The sequence below is a fragment of the Amyelois transitella genome, chromosome 14, assembly GCF_032362555.1.
Source record: "Amyelois transitella isolate CPQ chromosome 14, ilAmyTran1.1, whole genome shotgun sequence".
Lineage (NCBI taxonomy): Eukaryota > Metazoa > Arthropoda > Insecta > Lepidoptera > Pyralidae > Amyelois > Amyelois transitella.
The window spans coordinates 4,316,878-4,334,942 of NC_083517.1; the positions used below are offsets into that span (position 1 = coordinate 4,316,878).

At 32.6% G+C, this 18,065-nt stretch overlaps 1 protein-coding gene across 1 annotated transcript; it reads left to right on the forward strand.

The window, feature by feature from the left end:
* Nucleotides 1-316: 316 nt before the first annotated feature.
* Nucleotides 317-4,084, forward strand: LOC106130857 (uncharacterized). Its single transcript, XM_060947746.1, has 6 exons — nucleotides 317-424; nucleotides 1,148-1,566; nucleotides 2,582-2,684; nucleotides 3,112-3,207; nucleotides 3,573-3,725; nucleotides 4,028-4,084. The coding sequence occupies exons 1-6, from the start codon at nucleotides 317-319 to the stop codon at nucleotides 4,082-4,084; spliced, it is 936 nt and encodes a 311-aa protein (XP_060803729.1).
* The last annotated feature ends 13,981 nt before the right edge of the window (nucleotides 4,085-18,065 follow it).

Here is an 18,065-nt window from a genome sequence, read left to right on the forward strand (position 1 = left end):
CTTTAATACAAATATTTAATTAATAAAAACGATCCAGCAATTGCAATTCTCCATAATTAGAACTAATCACTCCCAATGAATTTTGTATGATCGACCGTTGATATTAAATTACCTTTACATTTGTTGTCATTTCTGATTTGATGTTTAACCAGTTCAGTTAATTCGTAGGAAAATGACAGACCAATATTATTCGTACGTAATTTTATGAGTTGAATAAATAAAATATATTTTTTTTATTTGGATTTAGTTGCAACTTAATTTTTGTTTCAGTGAACATCCAAGGTATCGTAGGCTCTATCGTAACATTGCCTTCGGAATGACATTCGTAGCTGTCGGTAAACAGGAATGGTGGGGATATAAGCCCAGCAAAAATTTATTTGTATGGATCAATGCTAAAGCGTGGCTTTCATTTGGCCCCGTAGCGGTAATACTTGAGATCGTGTATGGATGTCAAAATTTCAGTATTTTGAGGAAATCAAATCTGGGGTTTTTGTTTTTTATTAGTTTGTCATTGTATGCGGCTACAACGGTAAGAAACTTTATAATTAAAAAAAAAATAATTACGCCAACGCCGAAGATCCTGTTTCACAAATGTTAAGGGTGTAACAGGGAACACCAGATGAGAGAGAGAGAGAAAAGAAAAAGTGAACGGTGAGCATTAAGTTATTTTTAAGACAGATTAACTGTTCCTTTATAGCGCTTTCATGAGCTATCATTCATAAGCAAACTGTAGCATACATGCTTGTCTTCTAACAACCCGAAGAATACTCGTAATGAAGATACTTCTTTTAATATGAAGCTCTAAATGCCTATAGGTTTGCGTTTACTTAACCTAAAAATGTGATGAAATTATTTCTTTCACTTCTTATTTCATAAGGTCCGTAAACTGAGGCACTAACTACTTGTATTACATTTAAAAGACATCAAAAAAACTTTTTTGCTACCTATTAAGACAACTTATTTTCAGCTGAAAATATTGACAGCGCAGAGAGAAGTTTACAAACGTTGTGTAACAAGTTTCATGAATGAGTTTCATTTGTACCATTTCCAAGATAAAAATGAATTTAATAAAAAGGTATTATTTCATTTATACGATTGTAAATTCCATCTCATTATTTTTTGTGATTTCAACTCGATTTGTTTTCAGGTAGCTATAAAAATGGAACGTATTACACATTATATACAATATGTATTTATATTTTTGATATGTTTTGACGCAAACCTTTGGGCGTTCACGCCTTTAGCAAGAAACATAATTCATCTTGAAGGGGTCCACAACGGAACAATGATTCTAGAAGGAGCTACATATATGTGGATGCCTTTTGACTACATGTATAACTTCAAGAACTGGCTCCTATTAGAAGTGTTCCTTGTATATTTACAATGCGGTGCGGGCGTTGTTATATTTTGCATGGACTCTATGACTTTTAATATAATGTTTCATATGATTGGTCATTTGACAATTTTAAAACACGATATCGAAAGTCAAATGTGGGAAGATTTGCCTGATTCGGCCGTGAGGCAATCTCTGATCGATATACATGATTATTATGTATTCATAAAAAGGTAATTTATGACACTGTTACTGACTCAAATAAGGTATTTTTTTTTTTTACTTTTGATTAACATCAATATTTAAAAGTGGCGCAGTATTCACTAAATTGAATTGAATAAAGAACACCAGAGTATCATTAGTTGGAAACAATGTTAAATTATAGCTGCCTAACGAAAGCAAAAGTATAAATTATATCGAAATTTAATATCATATATTGCTCGTTATAATAGTTAAGATTTAATAATGAAGTGCTCAATATAACATTTCATGTTATTAATTTGTAGATGGGAAATTTGTTTGACGCAAGTTTGTTGTTATTACGTACTCATAGATAGAAAATGATTTCTCTTTCAACAAACTCTTTTGTCTATGACTTACTTTTTTATCCCTTTATTCTATCCCCAATGGCACAATTTAAATTATACATGGTATAAAAAAAGGTTATTTTTTATATAGCTACAATTGTTGGTCACGCTTACTACTGGTTCACCGCAAACTTGAACCTCGCGAACACTTTTATCTTTTACAATTTGTAAATATCTCAAAAACTATGGAACCGTTTTTGTTACCCACACGAACTTGAAAATTCCTTATTAACATATCCTACAAAACTTTCATCAAAATTAGACTAGCGGTTCGAATGTTATCGCATTACAAACATACATACAAAAAAAAAAGAAATTTGTCCCTATCGGCCAAATATTAAGTAATGTCAGCACTTTCAGTCTCCATACAAAGTGACTCATTATCAGGATACCTACACAGGTAGGTCCAGTTACTTGAACAGTCAAGTAACTGGATGCATAATCATGATCCCATCGTGGAGGTTTCGTATCGCTTTCTGTAATAACATAATGCTTACTTACTTCGTGTAAACGTTTGATATTTGTAGTCACATGCAGACCGATTTCATAGAGGTGGGGACACAACGGAGGACAACGCCCAAACGATAATAAAACAGAAATGTTACGATCATATTCCTTTTCCCGAGAAGCAAATAAATATTTTGTTCACCATCTGTTACAGTTACTTCAAAACATTTGAATCTGCTTATGGGATCAACATTGGTGTGATCTATTTGTTTAACCTTATGGCAGATAGTTTAATAATGTACCAACTGAAGTTCGCTGTAAGTTTTTGAGATCTTCATGATCATGATCTTTTACTTTAGAAATATCCTACTGTTTTATTTATAGTTAGACTCAATTGAAATCCATTTATTTATAAATAGCTAAACTCAACTTTCAGTCTTTTGATGACTCAACAGTCAGAGCCAACGCTCTGCCAAGGATATAGACGTGATTATGTATAATGTGTATGTTATTTATAACATTTATTTTCATGATTTAAGATCTCTTTATCTTTCCCGCTATATGTATGTATTGATAAAATATATTAAAATAATAAAATGCAAGTATTATTGATATAATTGAAAGTTTATTTCAGTCTACAGCCTGCACAATAGAAACTTAAAAAGTTGACGATTAACGATTAATCTTTAACACATTGGAACTGATATTCATTAATTTATTGTATGATATTTTTTGACATTATAGGAAAAAGAGAATCAAATGCTTTATTTGCTCATGGCGTTATATTTCGTGATAAGCCTAGTTATATCGTCTTATGCAGCCGAACAGATACGTAATCTGGTATGAAATTTAGTATTATATTATAAAAGATTATTATTCTATTGGTTTAAACTTCATCCCAAGCCTAGTATTTGCATAAAAAGAAAATTCCGATAATTTTTGGTATACCCTAGACTATACAAAAGATCTAAATGTCAAATTACAAATCTCTAGATTTAGCAGTTTAGGCTGTGCGTTGATGTCAGTCAATCGGTTATTTCTTGATAGATAGATTTTTGTACTAAAATCTTCCTACATATTTCTTTTTAACTTTAAAGTCAAATTTCAGATTTCTACGACTACCCACATTTGATCCAAAGAATTGCTTTAGTTATAGTTCATATTTATACTAATAGTATACAATGCCTTCGCATTTTATATTCCAGAGTGACAATATTTTTACCACAATCTATTACTGTCCTTGGGAGTCGTTGTCTGTATCGAATCAGAAAATATTGCTATTGATACTTCTTCAGTCACAACCCCTTATGGACTTCAAAGCGTGTGGGTTTTCTGTTGGTTATCGGCCTATGATAAATGTGAGTATTTTGTTTTTTATATTTTTGAATTGAGTGCGTTTGTTGTCTGCCTGGAATAGTGAGGTAAGGTGGTACATATGTTAGCTTAAATAATACTTATTCACTCTCATCTTTAAATCCCTCTATTTGTTTTGAAATAGGAATTTTGTATGAATTGAGTACTTTATTTATATAATATTCATACAAATAATAACATAATAGTTACATTTAATTGTATAATAAAAACACCATAGAAATCGGGAAATTGAAATTTATAGACAAAGCCTAATACTTAAATAACTACATAGTCATATTTTTTTCAGATCATCAAGACTACTTTCTCTTACTACGTGATGTTGAAGAAAACAGAAGAGAAATGAAAATTTTTAACTTACACATTGTAATAGTTAAAGAAAATGAATACAAACATTTTTTTTTTGTTTATTGAATCGTATCTCATTATATGTCATATATCTAAGGTTTAGTCGAACGCTAAAGCAAACCAGAGCATTACTAACTTTACCGCTCCATTCGTCAGTACAGTGTGGGAGAGCGGTGTTAGCGCTGTGCAATTTGTTCGCGGTCACACGTGCTACTGCCTAATTGCAGCGCCAGTACTGTGACTAAACTGACAAGAGTTCTGTTTAGCATTAAACAGACTACTGAAAACAAAAGTATTGTTCATGCATACGTAGGTTAACGTAACGGACGCTAATTTTTAATTTAAGTATAGTACAACAGACTTGTTAAACACTTATAGCATATATAACGACGGTGCAACCAAAATGCATTCAAAAACACAAAAAAATAAACTGTCCTTTATATTAAAGTAATTCCTATTGTTTGTTTATTTGTTAATATTGTATTGTTCATAACATAACGAAATATATTATGCTAAAATATACAGTTCCGATAAGGTCTGGTCGAAACGCTGAAGTAAACCACAGCAATATTAACTTCACCGCTTCATTCGTCAGTACAGTGAGGGAGAGCGGTATTAGCGCTGCGCAATTTGTTCGCGGTCACACGTGCGACTGCCTAATTGCAGCATCAGTACTGTGACTAAACTGACGTTAGTTCTGTGTGGCGTTCAATAGTTCATATACTCATATATTCATCGCATACGTAACGCACTTGGCAGGTTATAACCTAACATTTTTACCCTTATATTAAAACAATATCATGTCTAAAATCCATAAGAGATGAATTACACTTACGAGTATTTGAAGAAATTGAGATTCAGATAATGACAGTTTGCAACTGATTGCACATTTTTTGCCTAATGGTAAGCGAGATGATAGAGCGTCGGTAATCTAATCGGTAAGGTGCCCCGTTTAAAATGCGAGATGCGTAGAAAGGTAAAGGTTCAAATCCCACCTCAGTCATGTACCAATGCCTTTTTTCAAAGTTTTTGTCAAAGTACATTAGTTGAATTCTAACCGATGGTCTTACGGTGAGGGAAAATATAGTGATGAAACCTGCACATTCTGGCAACTGGATGTGTAACCATGGAACCAATACGAGTTAGGATTACCTGCAAAGGCTTCGGAGCTCAGATGGGAGTCGCTTCGTGTAAAAACCTCACTCACCCAATCTAGAATCCATGATCAAAGGTATACCCCGGGCTCCTCTCCAGAAAGGTGAGGATGCAACCGGGACTTAAGCCAGAAAGAAAAAGGTAAGCGAAATGAAGTATTGGATCTAAAGGCCAGCTTAAGCAAAAATGATAATATTAAATTCATAAGCAGAAACTAACATACCCTGTAATATGCATATTCTCACTTCTTCGGATATATTCTGTGAATAATCCCATTCCGTGGGGCTTTCAGTAAATATGTCGTATTGACACTCGCGGTAAGATCAGGTCTATTGAACTGTAGATTTGATCAACATCGACGTAAATTCAGGAGAGATATGTGCTTAGGACGACCTCAGATTTAATGTAAGAAGGTAAAAAAGTGAAAGTTCCAAGTACAGAAAAAAAAAACTATACATGGCCTTTGAGTCTAGTTATGTGTGGCTCGGTCTACCTCGTTAAGGAATAGGCCGTGATATCAGCGGGTAAAAACAAAACAATAAGTGATGTAATCCAAAAGTAATAAGTAATTTTATTAATCTGAACTTTTGATTGACTTGCTTTATAAAATACTTCACAAAACAAAAAATATCAACATTTACATAGGATTAAAGCAAAAAATATGTAAATGTTGACGAATCAAAATTTATAGAATTTATAATTAATAATCTATAAAATGCTTCATGCTTGAACAATTATAGTGCCGTGTGGTTCCCGGCACCAATACAAAAAAGAATAGGACCACTGCATCTCTTTCCCATGGATGTCGTAAAAGGCGACTAAGGGATAGGCTTATAAAATTGCGATCCTTTTTTTAGGCGATGGGCTAGCAACCTGTCACTATTTGGATCTCATTCAGCCATTCAGTCTTTTCGGGACTATTGGCTCTGTCTACCCCGTAAGGGATATAGACGTGACTATATATATGTATGTATGTATGTTGCTTTTTATTAGACGAATTGGTAACTCAACTGAAAAAAGGAACGATTTTTTTTTTTATTTTGTGCCTAAATTATGTTAGCGCCTGTTACCTGTATCGTATACCTACGTATATCTTTCCATCTCCTGGTTCTTGAAATTAGGAGTTTCCGTGCAAACTTCCCTACATTATGAATTTATTTGCTATTGCCTATAATATATTACGTGTTCAGCAGCGGAAAAAGATGAAGGATGAAGCGATTTAGTCTATTACTTAGTAACTTTCACCCGTATCTTCGCCCACACGAATTGAGCGCCACCTGTACTTAGTTTCGCCCACACGAATTTACTGTTACCTACAAAAGCAAACAGATTTAATCGCATATTCTATGTGCTTCTTCTTCTTTCTTCTATGCCCTTCTCGAGACTTTTATTTATATTCTCGAAACAAGAATATTGGTTCAATATATAACGCGTAAAAAAAAGGAATAAATTCGCTCATATAATATAAGTATGTATACAAGTATGTAATAATTTATTTTTCCAACCGGTATTTGCCAGGACGTGGCGCGTGGGGTCGTTATTAAACTACTTTTATGATAGAAAACGGATAAAATATAACTATGGTTGCTACCTGAATGAATTTTTCTCGATGTTATTGAAAGCATAAAAGAAGGTAAGTAAGTAAATGCTTTATTGTTCACTATAAATATAAAACAGTAGTACAGTACAAAGGCGGGCTTATCCAAAAGTGGATCTCTTCCAGCCAACCTGACAATAAGACAGTAAAAGTATAATCGAGTTGTAAATACATTGGAAGACAACATAATGTATTAAAGAAATAAGAGGCTGAGATGTAAGACTTCAAGGTCGAACTTGTATGAAAGTTAATCAAAGGACGAAAACACCTAAATTGAAAAAAATAAAATAATAATAAACACGACAAATTTTATTGATAAAATTAAACGCTACCTCCTTTGAATTAAGTTCAGAGGATCGTTTGATAGCAAGGTAGTGCCTTAACAATGATGGATGTGCGCATTACGACACCGGCCTCTATTTATCTGGAATAGCAATCGACTTGACATGATCTTGTTACATTTAATTTATATTTTCGAGCTGTTCTCCTATTTTTCTTATTCACCTCCTCCTTATCTGTCAGCATTATTATTATATGCAAAGGTGTGTCTATTCTTTTCGTTGAAATCGAACGGTAGATCGATATTATATTTTGTGTGCTTTTTAAACGGTTTTATTAAACGGTTTTTAACGGTTTTATTTAGCTCACCCCGTTTGTTTTATTTATTCTTGGGTCAAATTTAGTAATTCAAATTTCACCCTCTTCCTGTCAACCGATTAATCTGAAATTTTGTATACACTTTGGATTTTGGTGACAATATAATTATGTTTATTCATTATCATTATAAATTCAAGATGGCCGCCGTTACAAAATGGCGGATAATTTGGGTTTCATTAATCCCATCAATATGGGTATCAAATGAAAGGGCTCAACAAGCAGAATACAATATACTATAAAAAATTGAAACCCAAGATGGCGGCCTCTACAAAATGGCGGATAACTTAGGTTTTATCAATCCCATCAACATGGGTATCAAATGAAAGGTCTCAACAAGTAGAATACAATTTACTATTCAAAATTAAAATCTAAGCAGTGGGATAAAATGTAGCCTATGTTACTCCTGAAGGTTAAGTCTATCCCTGTGCCAAATTTCATTCAAATCGGTCCAGTAGTTTTTGAGTTTATTCGTTACAAAAACAAAAAACTAGAAAATAAAAATAGGTAAAAAAACTTTTTAAGTTAAACGGTTTTATGTTAAACATACATTGCAATGTTTAATATAAATGTACTAAAAACCAAAAAATAATAAAATAGATACAGTCGTGGGAATTATAAACATATGCATAGACTAGACTAAAATAAAACCGTGGGGCACGTCAATTGTCTACAAATTATAGACTTAATGTGCGATAGAAGAATCGTTTAATTCGTCGTTAGGCAGTTGGCTCCTTATCTGTCAACATTATTATTATATGCAAAGGTGTGTCTATTCTTTTCGTTGAAATCGAACGGTAGATCGATATTATATTTTGTGTGCTTTTTTAATTAAGCACTTAGAATTTTCTGTTTGAGTGGTGTGTTCTTTCGTTCTATGTTTAAATTTATGGTACTCTTTATAAGAATTTGACTGGCGTAGAAAGCATTTTCGGTTAAGTAGCCAGATGATAGTTTTAAAGATAGGGTCAGCATTTTCATCAGACGTTTAAAAGCATTTTGAAATCGTGCCCAGATAGATTGGTTTGTCGCCAATTTTGATAAAAAATTGCTGTTAGAACACATACTTTTTTACGGATCAGATGCCAGAAGTTCTATTCCGTTACCACTATTTATGTAATTTAAGTAAGAACTGGAATTTCATTTGTTTTATCAATTAAGTATACAAAATTTCTCTTATTTTCGTTCGTTTTTACTTAAAGATCGTCATCACATTAAATTTTTTTTGGATTATGTTTTTTATTTGATTTGGACAAACCAAAATTTTACTGAAATTAAAATAAATTCTATTCTAATTTAGTATAGATTTCATTTTAATTTCAGTAAAATTTTAAACTAAGCTAAACAGAATTTTAAACGTTACCTACTAGATCCTCTAAAACTTTCCCCAGAGGGATTCATTAGAAAGTTTTATTGTTGAGCTCTGTTGCAATTGTAATTCTTCCTTACAAGGCAAGTTTTTAGTTAAACCATTTGCACTTTTAGTTATAAAAAACGAAGAAAACAAAATGGTTATAGTGAAAACTTCTTTCTATTGTATTGTTTATTGTGTATTGTTCTTTAAATTGTTTTATTATTAAAGTCTTTTGTGTGTAGTTCGTGTATATTGTAAGTCTACCTTTTATTATATTTAGTTTTTATTTTTGTGGAAGCTGAGCCGATACTTATGTAATATTTATAAAAAGGAAACTAATAACTTAAGTGACTTACATATCAACACCGTTTGGTTCTAATGTTTTAAATTATAAACCCACAAATTTCACAGAAAAAGTTTGTTTAAATCCTTGTGACGCTTTCGGGTCTTATCACGTAAAAAATGAGTTGGAAGCAAAATAAAACTTTAGTACATACCATTTTGAGTTGTCGCCAAAAAGGACTTATCGTGTATGCTATAAAAGTTATATGTTGTTTAACGACAAGTGACATAAACATAACCGCCGCAATGTCGCGGCTGACAAAGGCACGCTAAAGTATATTACGTAAATAATGAGCTGCGATAAAGTCTCACGATCTACGAGGAATTCACGTTGTACAAGCTTGAAGTTCAAGTGGAGTGCTAAATTACGAGATATTAAAATGCGGTTGTTATATTGTGGCGTTAAGAGTAAAGAACTAGTATAAAAGCAAAGAAAATAGGAGAGGATATCTTTTTAAAAACAATATTTGAAGGAAGGAGAGGGAGACCAGGAATTAAATATTTTGATAAAATAAAAGAAAAAAACGCATCGGGAAATGAAAATGTCAAAATCAGAAAAAAAGAAAAGAAAAGAGGGTGCTCCACATAACTCAACGAAAGGATCTAATTCTTAAATATAAAAAAAATATGACGAAGAAAAAAATTGCACTTTTTGGAATAAGACTGAGGCCTAACGGAAGGAGCGACTTTTTCTAGTTCAATAAGCATTATTGCAAGCTTAGTTAGATAGCCCGTAAACAGGGTCACCAAGGTCAGACGGCAATTTATCTGACATGATCACTTTTTGATCATCGTCGTATAATGGCTTGAGCGTAAAATAACAATATTTATTATTTATTTATTTATAACATATAGAATGTTCAACAAAATTTAGTAGTTTATTTAATTTGTATTTTTCAACTGACAAAATGCGCGAGAGTGTCATTTCAATAATGTCTTAAGCTGAGGTTTTGAGACCGTGTCAAAAAAGATGCGGCCAGGATCTAAGGAATAATGTCATTAAATAAAGCAGTCGTGTGGAATCCGATATAGAAGAATCACTCTTCATATTCGCTAAGAAACAAGATCGTTACTTTTAAACTGAAATGGTAAAGCTTTAATGAAAGACATTATGAAGTACTTACCGGTATTAAAATCAAACTTAAGATTTACTTGCGAAACAAATTGAAATTGCGCGAAAGGAAATTTTATAATGGTGCACAAGAACGTAACTTTATTCAATAAAAATTCTCCGTTCCAAGTCTTCAAAGTCAGAGTGGAGTGCTTATTTTGTTTTATTTGAATAAATTGCTCCTTTCTCGGAGCGGGTGGCGCGAGCATTTGTTTTCACTTAGAAAACCACTCGACGAGCTCTCAAATCTACCACTTCCCAACATTTGAGGTAGGGCCTCAGTTAAAGAGGCGAATGTGTATGAATAAAATGTTTTCTTTTTATGAGTATTGTACCTAATATCAAGTATGTATCAGATCAATGGTCTTCTTCTACCTTGCGTTATAGTCTTACTTATATCATCATCTTTCTGGAAAGGATCGAGAAGGAGGAAGTGTACTTCTAATGTTGGATTAGGTGAGTCAGATATTTACACCAAGGGACTTTCGTCTTGCCTCCAAGATCAATTATCAGGAATTTTTAACCCAAATCTTCCGTGATCAGGCCGCCCAGGCGGGCAGCGGCCGCGGCGAGGGTGTGAAGTGGGATTGGTATCGAGAGTACAAATGTAGTTAGTGTCGAATCGCGAGACTTATATTCATTCTAGTTTTCGCGGCAACATGGACGCCTCCTTAACTATTATATTTTCAGCATTACACTTGCTATTTATAAGAATGTTTAGAGCCTTTTCTAGCGGTGCGAAATTTCTTTTGTTTTATTCATCGTATGCTTATGAGTCTAGGGTCAGGGGGCTGGGCCATAGAGATTTATGTATTTTTAAGTTATTTGGTTAAACGGATGGTTGTATTTTTGTTATTTTTTCAGTCATAGTGCCCTTTGTGTGGTAGTAAGGGCGATTTGACCTGGTAGAACAGATAAGATGACCGACTAAAAAGTGTGATATTCAAGTACAAATCCTATCATAGCCATATAACAATTACACTTTTCATAGTGACGACATTAAATACAATAGTTTGGTTGCTAACCGATGCTTTTACAATGAGGAAAAACATCGTGAGGAAACCAATACCTATAAGGTCGCTACAAAGGTTGTAAAGATCAGACGTGACTTTATGTAAAAACCTAATAATAAAAGGGCTGGGCTTAATCTTAAGGGAACAGAGGAGGGGATGCAACCGCAAGTAAGACAAGGAATACAATACAGTGTCTACTGCCTACCTTCTCCCTATCGTATTCTCTATCGTTCTCGTCAATTGTATTGTAAAGGGACTTGATAAAGATGGCAATTGTATGATATTTCATTATAAATTTGATTATGGTCAACTGCTTACCAACCAGTCTTGGGAATAATCCTTTGGCTCAGTCTTTTAAGGCATAGTAGGAAAATTAAATATGTATGTTACTTCTACTTATAAAAATAACATAATAAGAATCCACATTTTCCTTTAGTTAATATTTATTGCGTATGTTTTCTGTCGCCACAGTTCGTGGAAAGTAATGAATAAAGTTCCTTTGAAAAAAGCTAATCTTCGATCGAAATCAATAATGAGAATTAGAGTTCTTCCCTTCCTAGAACCTAATATTTTACTGTTTTTATATCTGTTTCAGGTAATATTTAACTAAAAAACGGACATATTAGCCACAAGATTATTTCTGTTACGTTGTACATCACACGGCATAATTAAACCTAAGGTTACTAAAAAAAGAAAGTGTGTTCAGAAGAATATCTACTATTTTTCCTTTATTTCCTAATTCAAACCATAGTCCAAATTACAAACACATACATACATAAAATCACGCCTTTTTCCCGGATGGGTGGGCAGAGACTACATCTTTCCACTTGCCACGATCTCTGCATACTTCCTTAGCTTCATCCATGACTCTCTTCATACTAGGGATGTGACATTGCTGATAAAAAATCGATTTTTATATAATCGATTTATTTTTTAAGTATGAAAAATCGATTAACAAATAATCGATTTTTCTTAAGAAAATAATCGATTTTATGATATTGATAGATTTTTTCCAAATTTTTCAATTTATGTCAAAATAAACGCCATATACATTATATCAATCGATTTATTCATTAAAAATAAACAACAGAATCAGTAAGTTCTTATACAGGGTGACATTTAATTCAACTGCATAAATTTAACTGTTAAGTGTACTCATCTTAAGGATATTTAAAAACGTAAAAAGAAAAATATCGGTTAATATTTCAGAAAGTACGAAAAAAATAAAAGTATCAAAATCCACGATCCTAAATACGTAATATCACCCCGGCCGGCGGAAAAGCGACGCGTAAGATTCAGAGGTCAACGACACAATGCATTTAGCTGAGCGATCTCGACAACTCTGTACTTTACTTGATCTTGATACTAGAAAAATAATTTATTTTTCAGATATTTATTTACATGTTTAGTTTTAAATTATTTTTGTAGTATTGGTCTTAATAAAGCGTGTGACGTAGCTTTTGAGGGTTTTCAAATGTGAAAATGATGAAGTTTAATTTAAATAAAAATAGGCTCAAACGGCTCAGAAGCATGGGTATAGTCTATGTTTAAAAGGATGCAGTTGTTTTAAATGTCACCCTGTATAATCAACACAAATTAAAGTTTTTAACAATCAAGATTGAAAAATGAAGTTTTAGCAACGAATAATGAATAAAATATCAACCGAATGTCGGTAAAATACTGTTCATCGACTAATTCCATCTAGAGAATGTTTGATTAAATTAATCATCTAAACTGATTTAAGAGCACAGAAAGAATGCACAGATGGCGTTAATGTAATATTATGGAGCTATGATAGTATTCTTTAGCAGTTCGCGTTCCGGGCTCAAAGCCAGAAGACAAAAACATAATTTCGGAGTGCATTTATTGGATGATTATAAAAATCGATTTTTAATCGATTATTAATTTTAAAAAAATCAAGTATAAAAATCGATTTTTACTTTAAAAAAATCGATTTTTAATCGATTTTTTCCATAATCGATTTTTTTTTCACATTCCTACTTCATACAAGCTCGACGGTTTCGGGTACTCTTGATTTGACCCTTTGCCAGGACGTCCTTAATTTGATCAAGATATGTTCCTAGGCCTTCCCACTTCGACCTTTCCCTCCACACTCTCCTTGCATATCATACATACAAACACATATTATTTTAACAATTTATTTTTGAAGTTTCTTATTTATTTAACGGTCCTGCAAACAAGTTTTTAGGTTTAAGATTATTTTAATCCTCACTCATATTTTAATAAGTGTAATAACTATTCATTCTTTAGAAAATATACTCAGAAAATAAACGAAGTAGAATATAAAAAGAAAAATAAACAATACTCTCATATAAATCAAAAGTATTTGTATAATACTTAGGTATATTCATTATGATAATATATTTTGCATGAAGAGAGTATTGAATATGTGGAAAGTATAAAAATGTACTCTATATCTAGACATAAGTACGGCCTCTGTGGCTCAGCGGTAGTACGATTGTCTGTGACACCGGAGGTCCCGGGTTCGAATCCTGGCCAGGGCATGATGAGAAAAGAACTTTTTCTGATTGGCCTGTGTCTTGGATGTTTATCTTAGTATATAAGTATTTATTATAAAATATATTTTCGTTGAGTTAGTATCTCGTAACACAAGTATCTGTGGAATTTGTCCCGTAAATATTTATTTATTTATTAAGTAAGTAAGTAAGTAATAATGTTCTAAATCTCTTTTCGTTGACACTTTAAAAATGTGCGCTTCATTCACTGTGCGAAAAAATACCGATGGCCATTATTTTTCTTAAGAATTATAAAATATAGGTACTGTTAACATATTGTAACTAATACGAATTTGGCCAATAATAGATTTCCGTTGATGAAGTAATTAATCCTTTAAGGATTAGCGTGCAAAAAGGGTAGTCTATTAAATCAAACGGACATCCTAAAACCAGTAGGGCGATTCTTGCCTGGAGCGGTAAAATCAGCGGATTTCTCCTTGAAAGCGATATATAGTATTCAAATTTAATTTCAAATAGACGTCAATAAAAATCATTGTGATTATGAGGGTGTTAAATATTTACATGAAAATAAATTTAAGACCCAGGCCAAGCATACAAAGTTCGTTTTTAATATGAGCTAACCGGAGTTCGAATCCGGTACTATCTATATGTCTTAGAGACAATCACACTACCACTGCGCCAAACCGGACAACAGAAACCTAAAAAAAGAGTGCTCTGCTATTATAAATTTAAATAGATATCTCTAAAGCGTTTATCTACACATTGACCTCAACCTTAACCCAACGGTCGTAATTTTTCATTTAAAGGCTTCGTCCTCTTTACCTCACATTTAAAATACGAACATCTCGTTAGCATAGGGTTATTCATTAATTTTAATACGAATTTGGTAAACCAGAAAAGCCCGTAAAGGCTTGCTATTCAATTCGCCTAGTTTTTGTAGGGGATTTGCTTTCCAAGCATTATCCTTTAATTCCTTTCCTCAAGGAAGGTGTCAATTATTTTACTATTGATATCATCATTGTTCTCCTGTTAGTTCCACGGTGGTGCATGGAGAATCTTGATTGTTCCAGTTTTGGACGATTAAAATTTAACGTCTTGTTGTTCATTTTTTTAATAAGTACAGTGAGTTCAAATTTTGTCGACTGTCCCTGGAGTTGGCAGTGTCGAGGGGTATATTATTAAAATTTTTCGCCTTTTGAATTTGGAAGTTAAGCTTCCATGCTGGTATAATAGCGAAGATATAAGTAATATGAGTTGTTTTTCCTGTTGCCCAATTTGTAAACACAAACAAGGGAAAAGCTAGTAATTTTTCACCTGGTAAACCCGAGTTTCATTCGAAGAATAGTGTTAATGATTACTCTATAACTACGACAATATAATATTAAGACTGATTACGAAATTTGATTGTTATTTTTTTGTGTGGTACCTATGACGATAGTCAACGACTGCAGTTCTGTAAAGCGCACTCAGGCGCGTTTGTTCTACCTCACAGCCATTTAGTGAAGTGCTGAAAAAGCGGTCGCAGAAAAAAGTGACCAGATTCTTAATATTCTTTGGAAAATGTATAAATTCAAAGAATAGGTTTCAATTAGACGATTAAAGGTGACATACATACCTACATACATATAATCAGTCTCAAAAAGGACAATAGTCTAATCAAAGGTTACATTTGATAATTAATTAAAAATAATTTTGACTGAATAATATATTAATAACACATTAATAAATTGAATAACTGTAGGTTGTACTAAAATATATCTATTACGAAAACCGAACCTCTACAAGTTGCCGAATCTTGTGTGATCTAAAATTTTATTTGTGTTATACTTTTGACACCGCCGTTATCTCTTATTTTTGTGTGCTAGATTATATAGATCGAAATAATTTTTAGATATACTTACTAACAAAAGATTCACCTGCCGCCACGTCAAGTCTCTTTTCAACCGACTGTACTTTGATTTTTATAAAATAAGGACAATTTTGTTTGTCCCAGTTTTCAATAAATCTTGCTTACTCTACCGTTCCAAAAGTACTCGTCGACAGTTCTCCCTGTACTTTTTCAACGTAACTTCGCTTCCTGTTAACGCCCAGTAACTAGGATCAAAGCCCTTTTTTATTGTTCACCAAAGTTTAAAACTGCTCAGTATTAAATCCAGTACACCTTCCTAATTTGAAAATTATTGATCAAATCCTTACACTCTATTAAGTAAGCTCTTCTTCTAAATAAGCAAAAGGAGAGGGTTTTTTGAAAATATATATTCCCATTCTTCCGGTGGGGTAAGCAGAGATTATATCATTTCACTTGCCACGATCCTTGCATACTTCTTTCGCCTCTACCACATTCATAACTCTCTTCATGCTTGCTCGTTAGTTTCGGGTACTCCTGACTTAACCTTTCACCAGGACGTCCCTGATTTGAGAAAAGTACATTCATTTAGGTCTTCCCACACCACGGTTCGCATTGACACTCTCCTTATATATTTGTATAACCTATCATAAAAAATTGTATCTTTCTCAGGGCATAAAGGTCAATTTTGAAAACAGCTGAAAACCAGTCGAAAATACGTTGTAATAAAAGATTGATTCCAAAAGTTAATTTAGACTAAAACCTATTTATGCTGAAAGTTATTCATCACTCTATGAAAATGTCGATAGTTACATAACTAAGTTTTGACAACTCATTATGTATTCTATCTCTATGAATAAATTAAAGATGATTAGACAACCAGTATTGACGTGGAACAAATACACTAGAATAACGTTACCAATTTATTTAAGGGTTTTGATTTCGATAAATAATTTAGTTTTGAAAATTTATTTATTCCGTGAATCTTTAACCTTAATTTAACGATACTTTTCACTTTTTTTTATAATTGGCAAACAACCTGTCACGATCTCACGTCGTTGAGTAGATGATACAGCTGAAAGGTGCATGTACTAGAAGACCCCTAAAACGAACTTACAAATAAGTCTTATAGATGTTTGGCCGTTTTACATTTACCACGTGATAAAGTCAATAAGAACGAAGAGTAGGCAAAGAGAAGCTGTAAGAAAAGAGGCTTACAATGGATGACTGAATAATGGGAGGCACCTAAATTACAAAGCTAATTAAAACAGACATGTTCTAAGCTATAAGACTTGGAGAGAAATATGGTTAAAGCGGGAAATTTCCTAATTGTAATAAATTCATCCTTTTTGTAGTAAATGCTAGTTTGGCGTAAATTGTTTTATTTTTTTGCTTACTTACCGTAATTTTAAACATTAAGATATTCACTTGCCTATGTAGTAGTGAAAAAATTTTGTTACCTTCATAAAAATCACTTAAAGTATTATATTACTGCTTATCAAACAGTCCACAAACTAATTATAAGTTTGTTCAAATATAACGCATAAAAACACGCAGTCAAATATAATAATTCATTCGAACATAGAAAAAGATCATTCCGGGAAATAGACTCTTGGGAAATTCACTATTTTATTTTATTGGAGTTTTACTGCGCGACACGTAACAAAAAAGCATGAAGGCATTTCAAAAAACTGAATAGGTGTCTGACGAACCGAAACTGTAATTCAAATGCGTCCCATTTCAAACTTCATTGAAATATTTTTTACTACGTTAAAATATTTGATAAAATTCCTATTTTGACCACTAAATGTTCAACCGTGGGCTTTTCACGGCTGAGATGATGATGAAATATATTTTATTACTGTCACTTAGCTATTAGTGTCAAAGACGTGTGGTTCCTGGCACTTTATCTAGTGCAGCTTTTGACTTAATTCTTGGATCACATAACCCATATTGATGGTATACGTTCCCATACAAAGGTTGCGGAATTCAGACAAAAGTCGCTTCGAATCCAGCATAATGGTTTAATTTATGATGCGAGTTTATTTATTTAAGTTCACAAGAATATATTTAGCTGCTAAATTTTAAGTTTGTTGTTGAATTAGGGAATGAAGGGTTCAGAATCGTGTGTCACACACGGTCACATGGTAGACAGCTGTCCACGAGATAAAGGTACGGTACGTTTAATTTACTACCAACATTATTTATGTCTCTAACATTATGAGTATCTGAATTAAGAATAAGGTTAAACAACATTTGAAATTATGTTTTTGTAATTCCGCATTAATTTTGATAAAATATAAGACTTAAACATAACTGTAAACTTGATATTATTAAACAAATAGTAAACATGTTAAAATTGTTATTATAAAGTATTGTTTCTAGTTCACATATTTTTTTATATTGTCT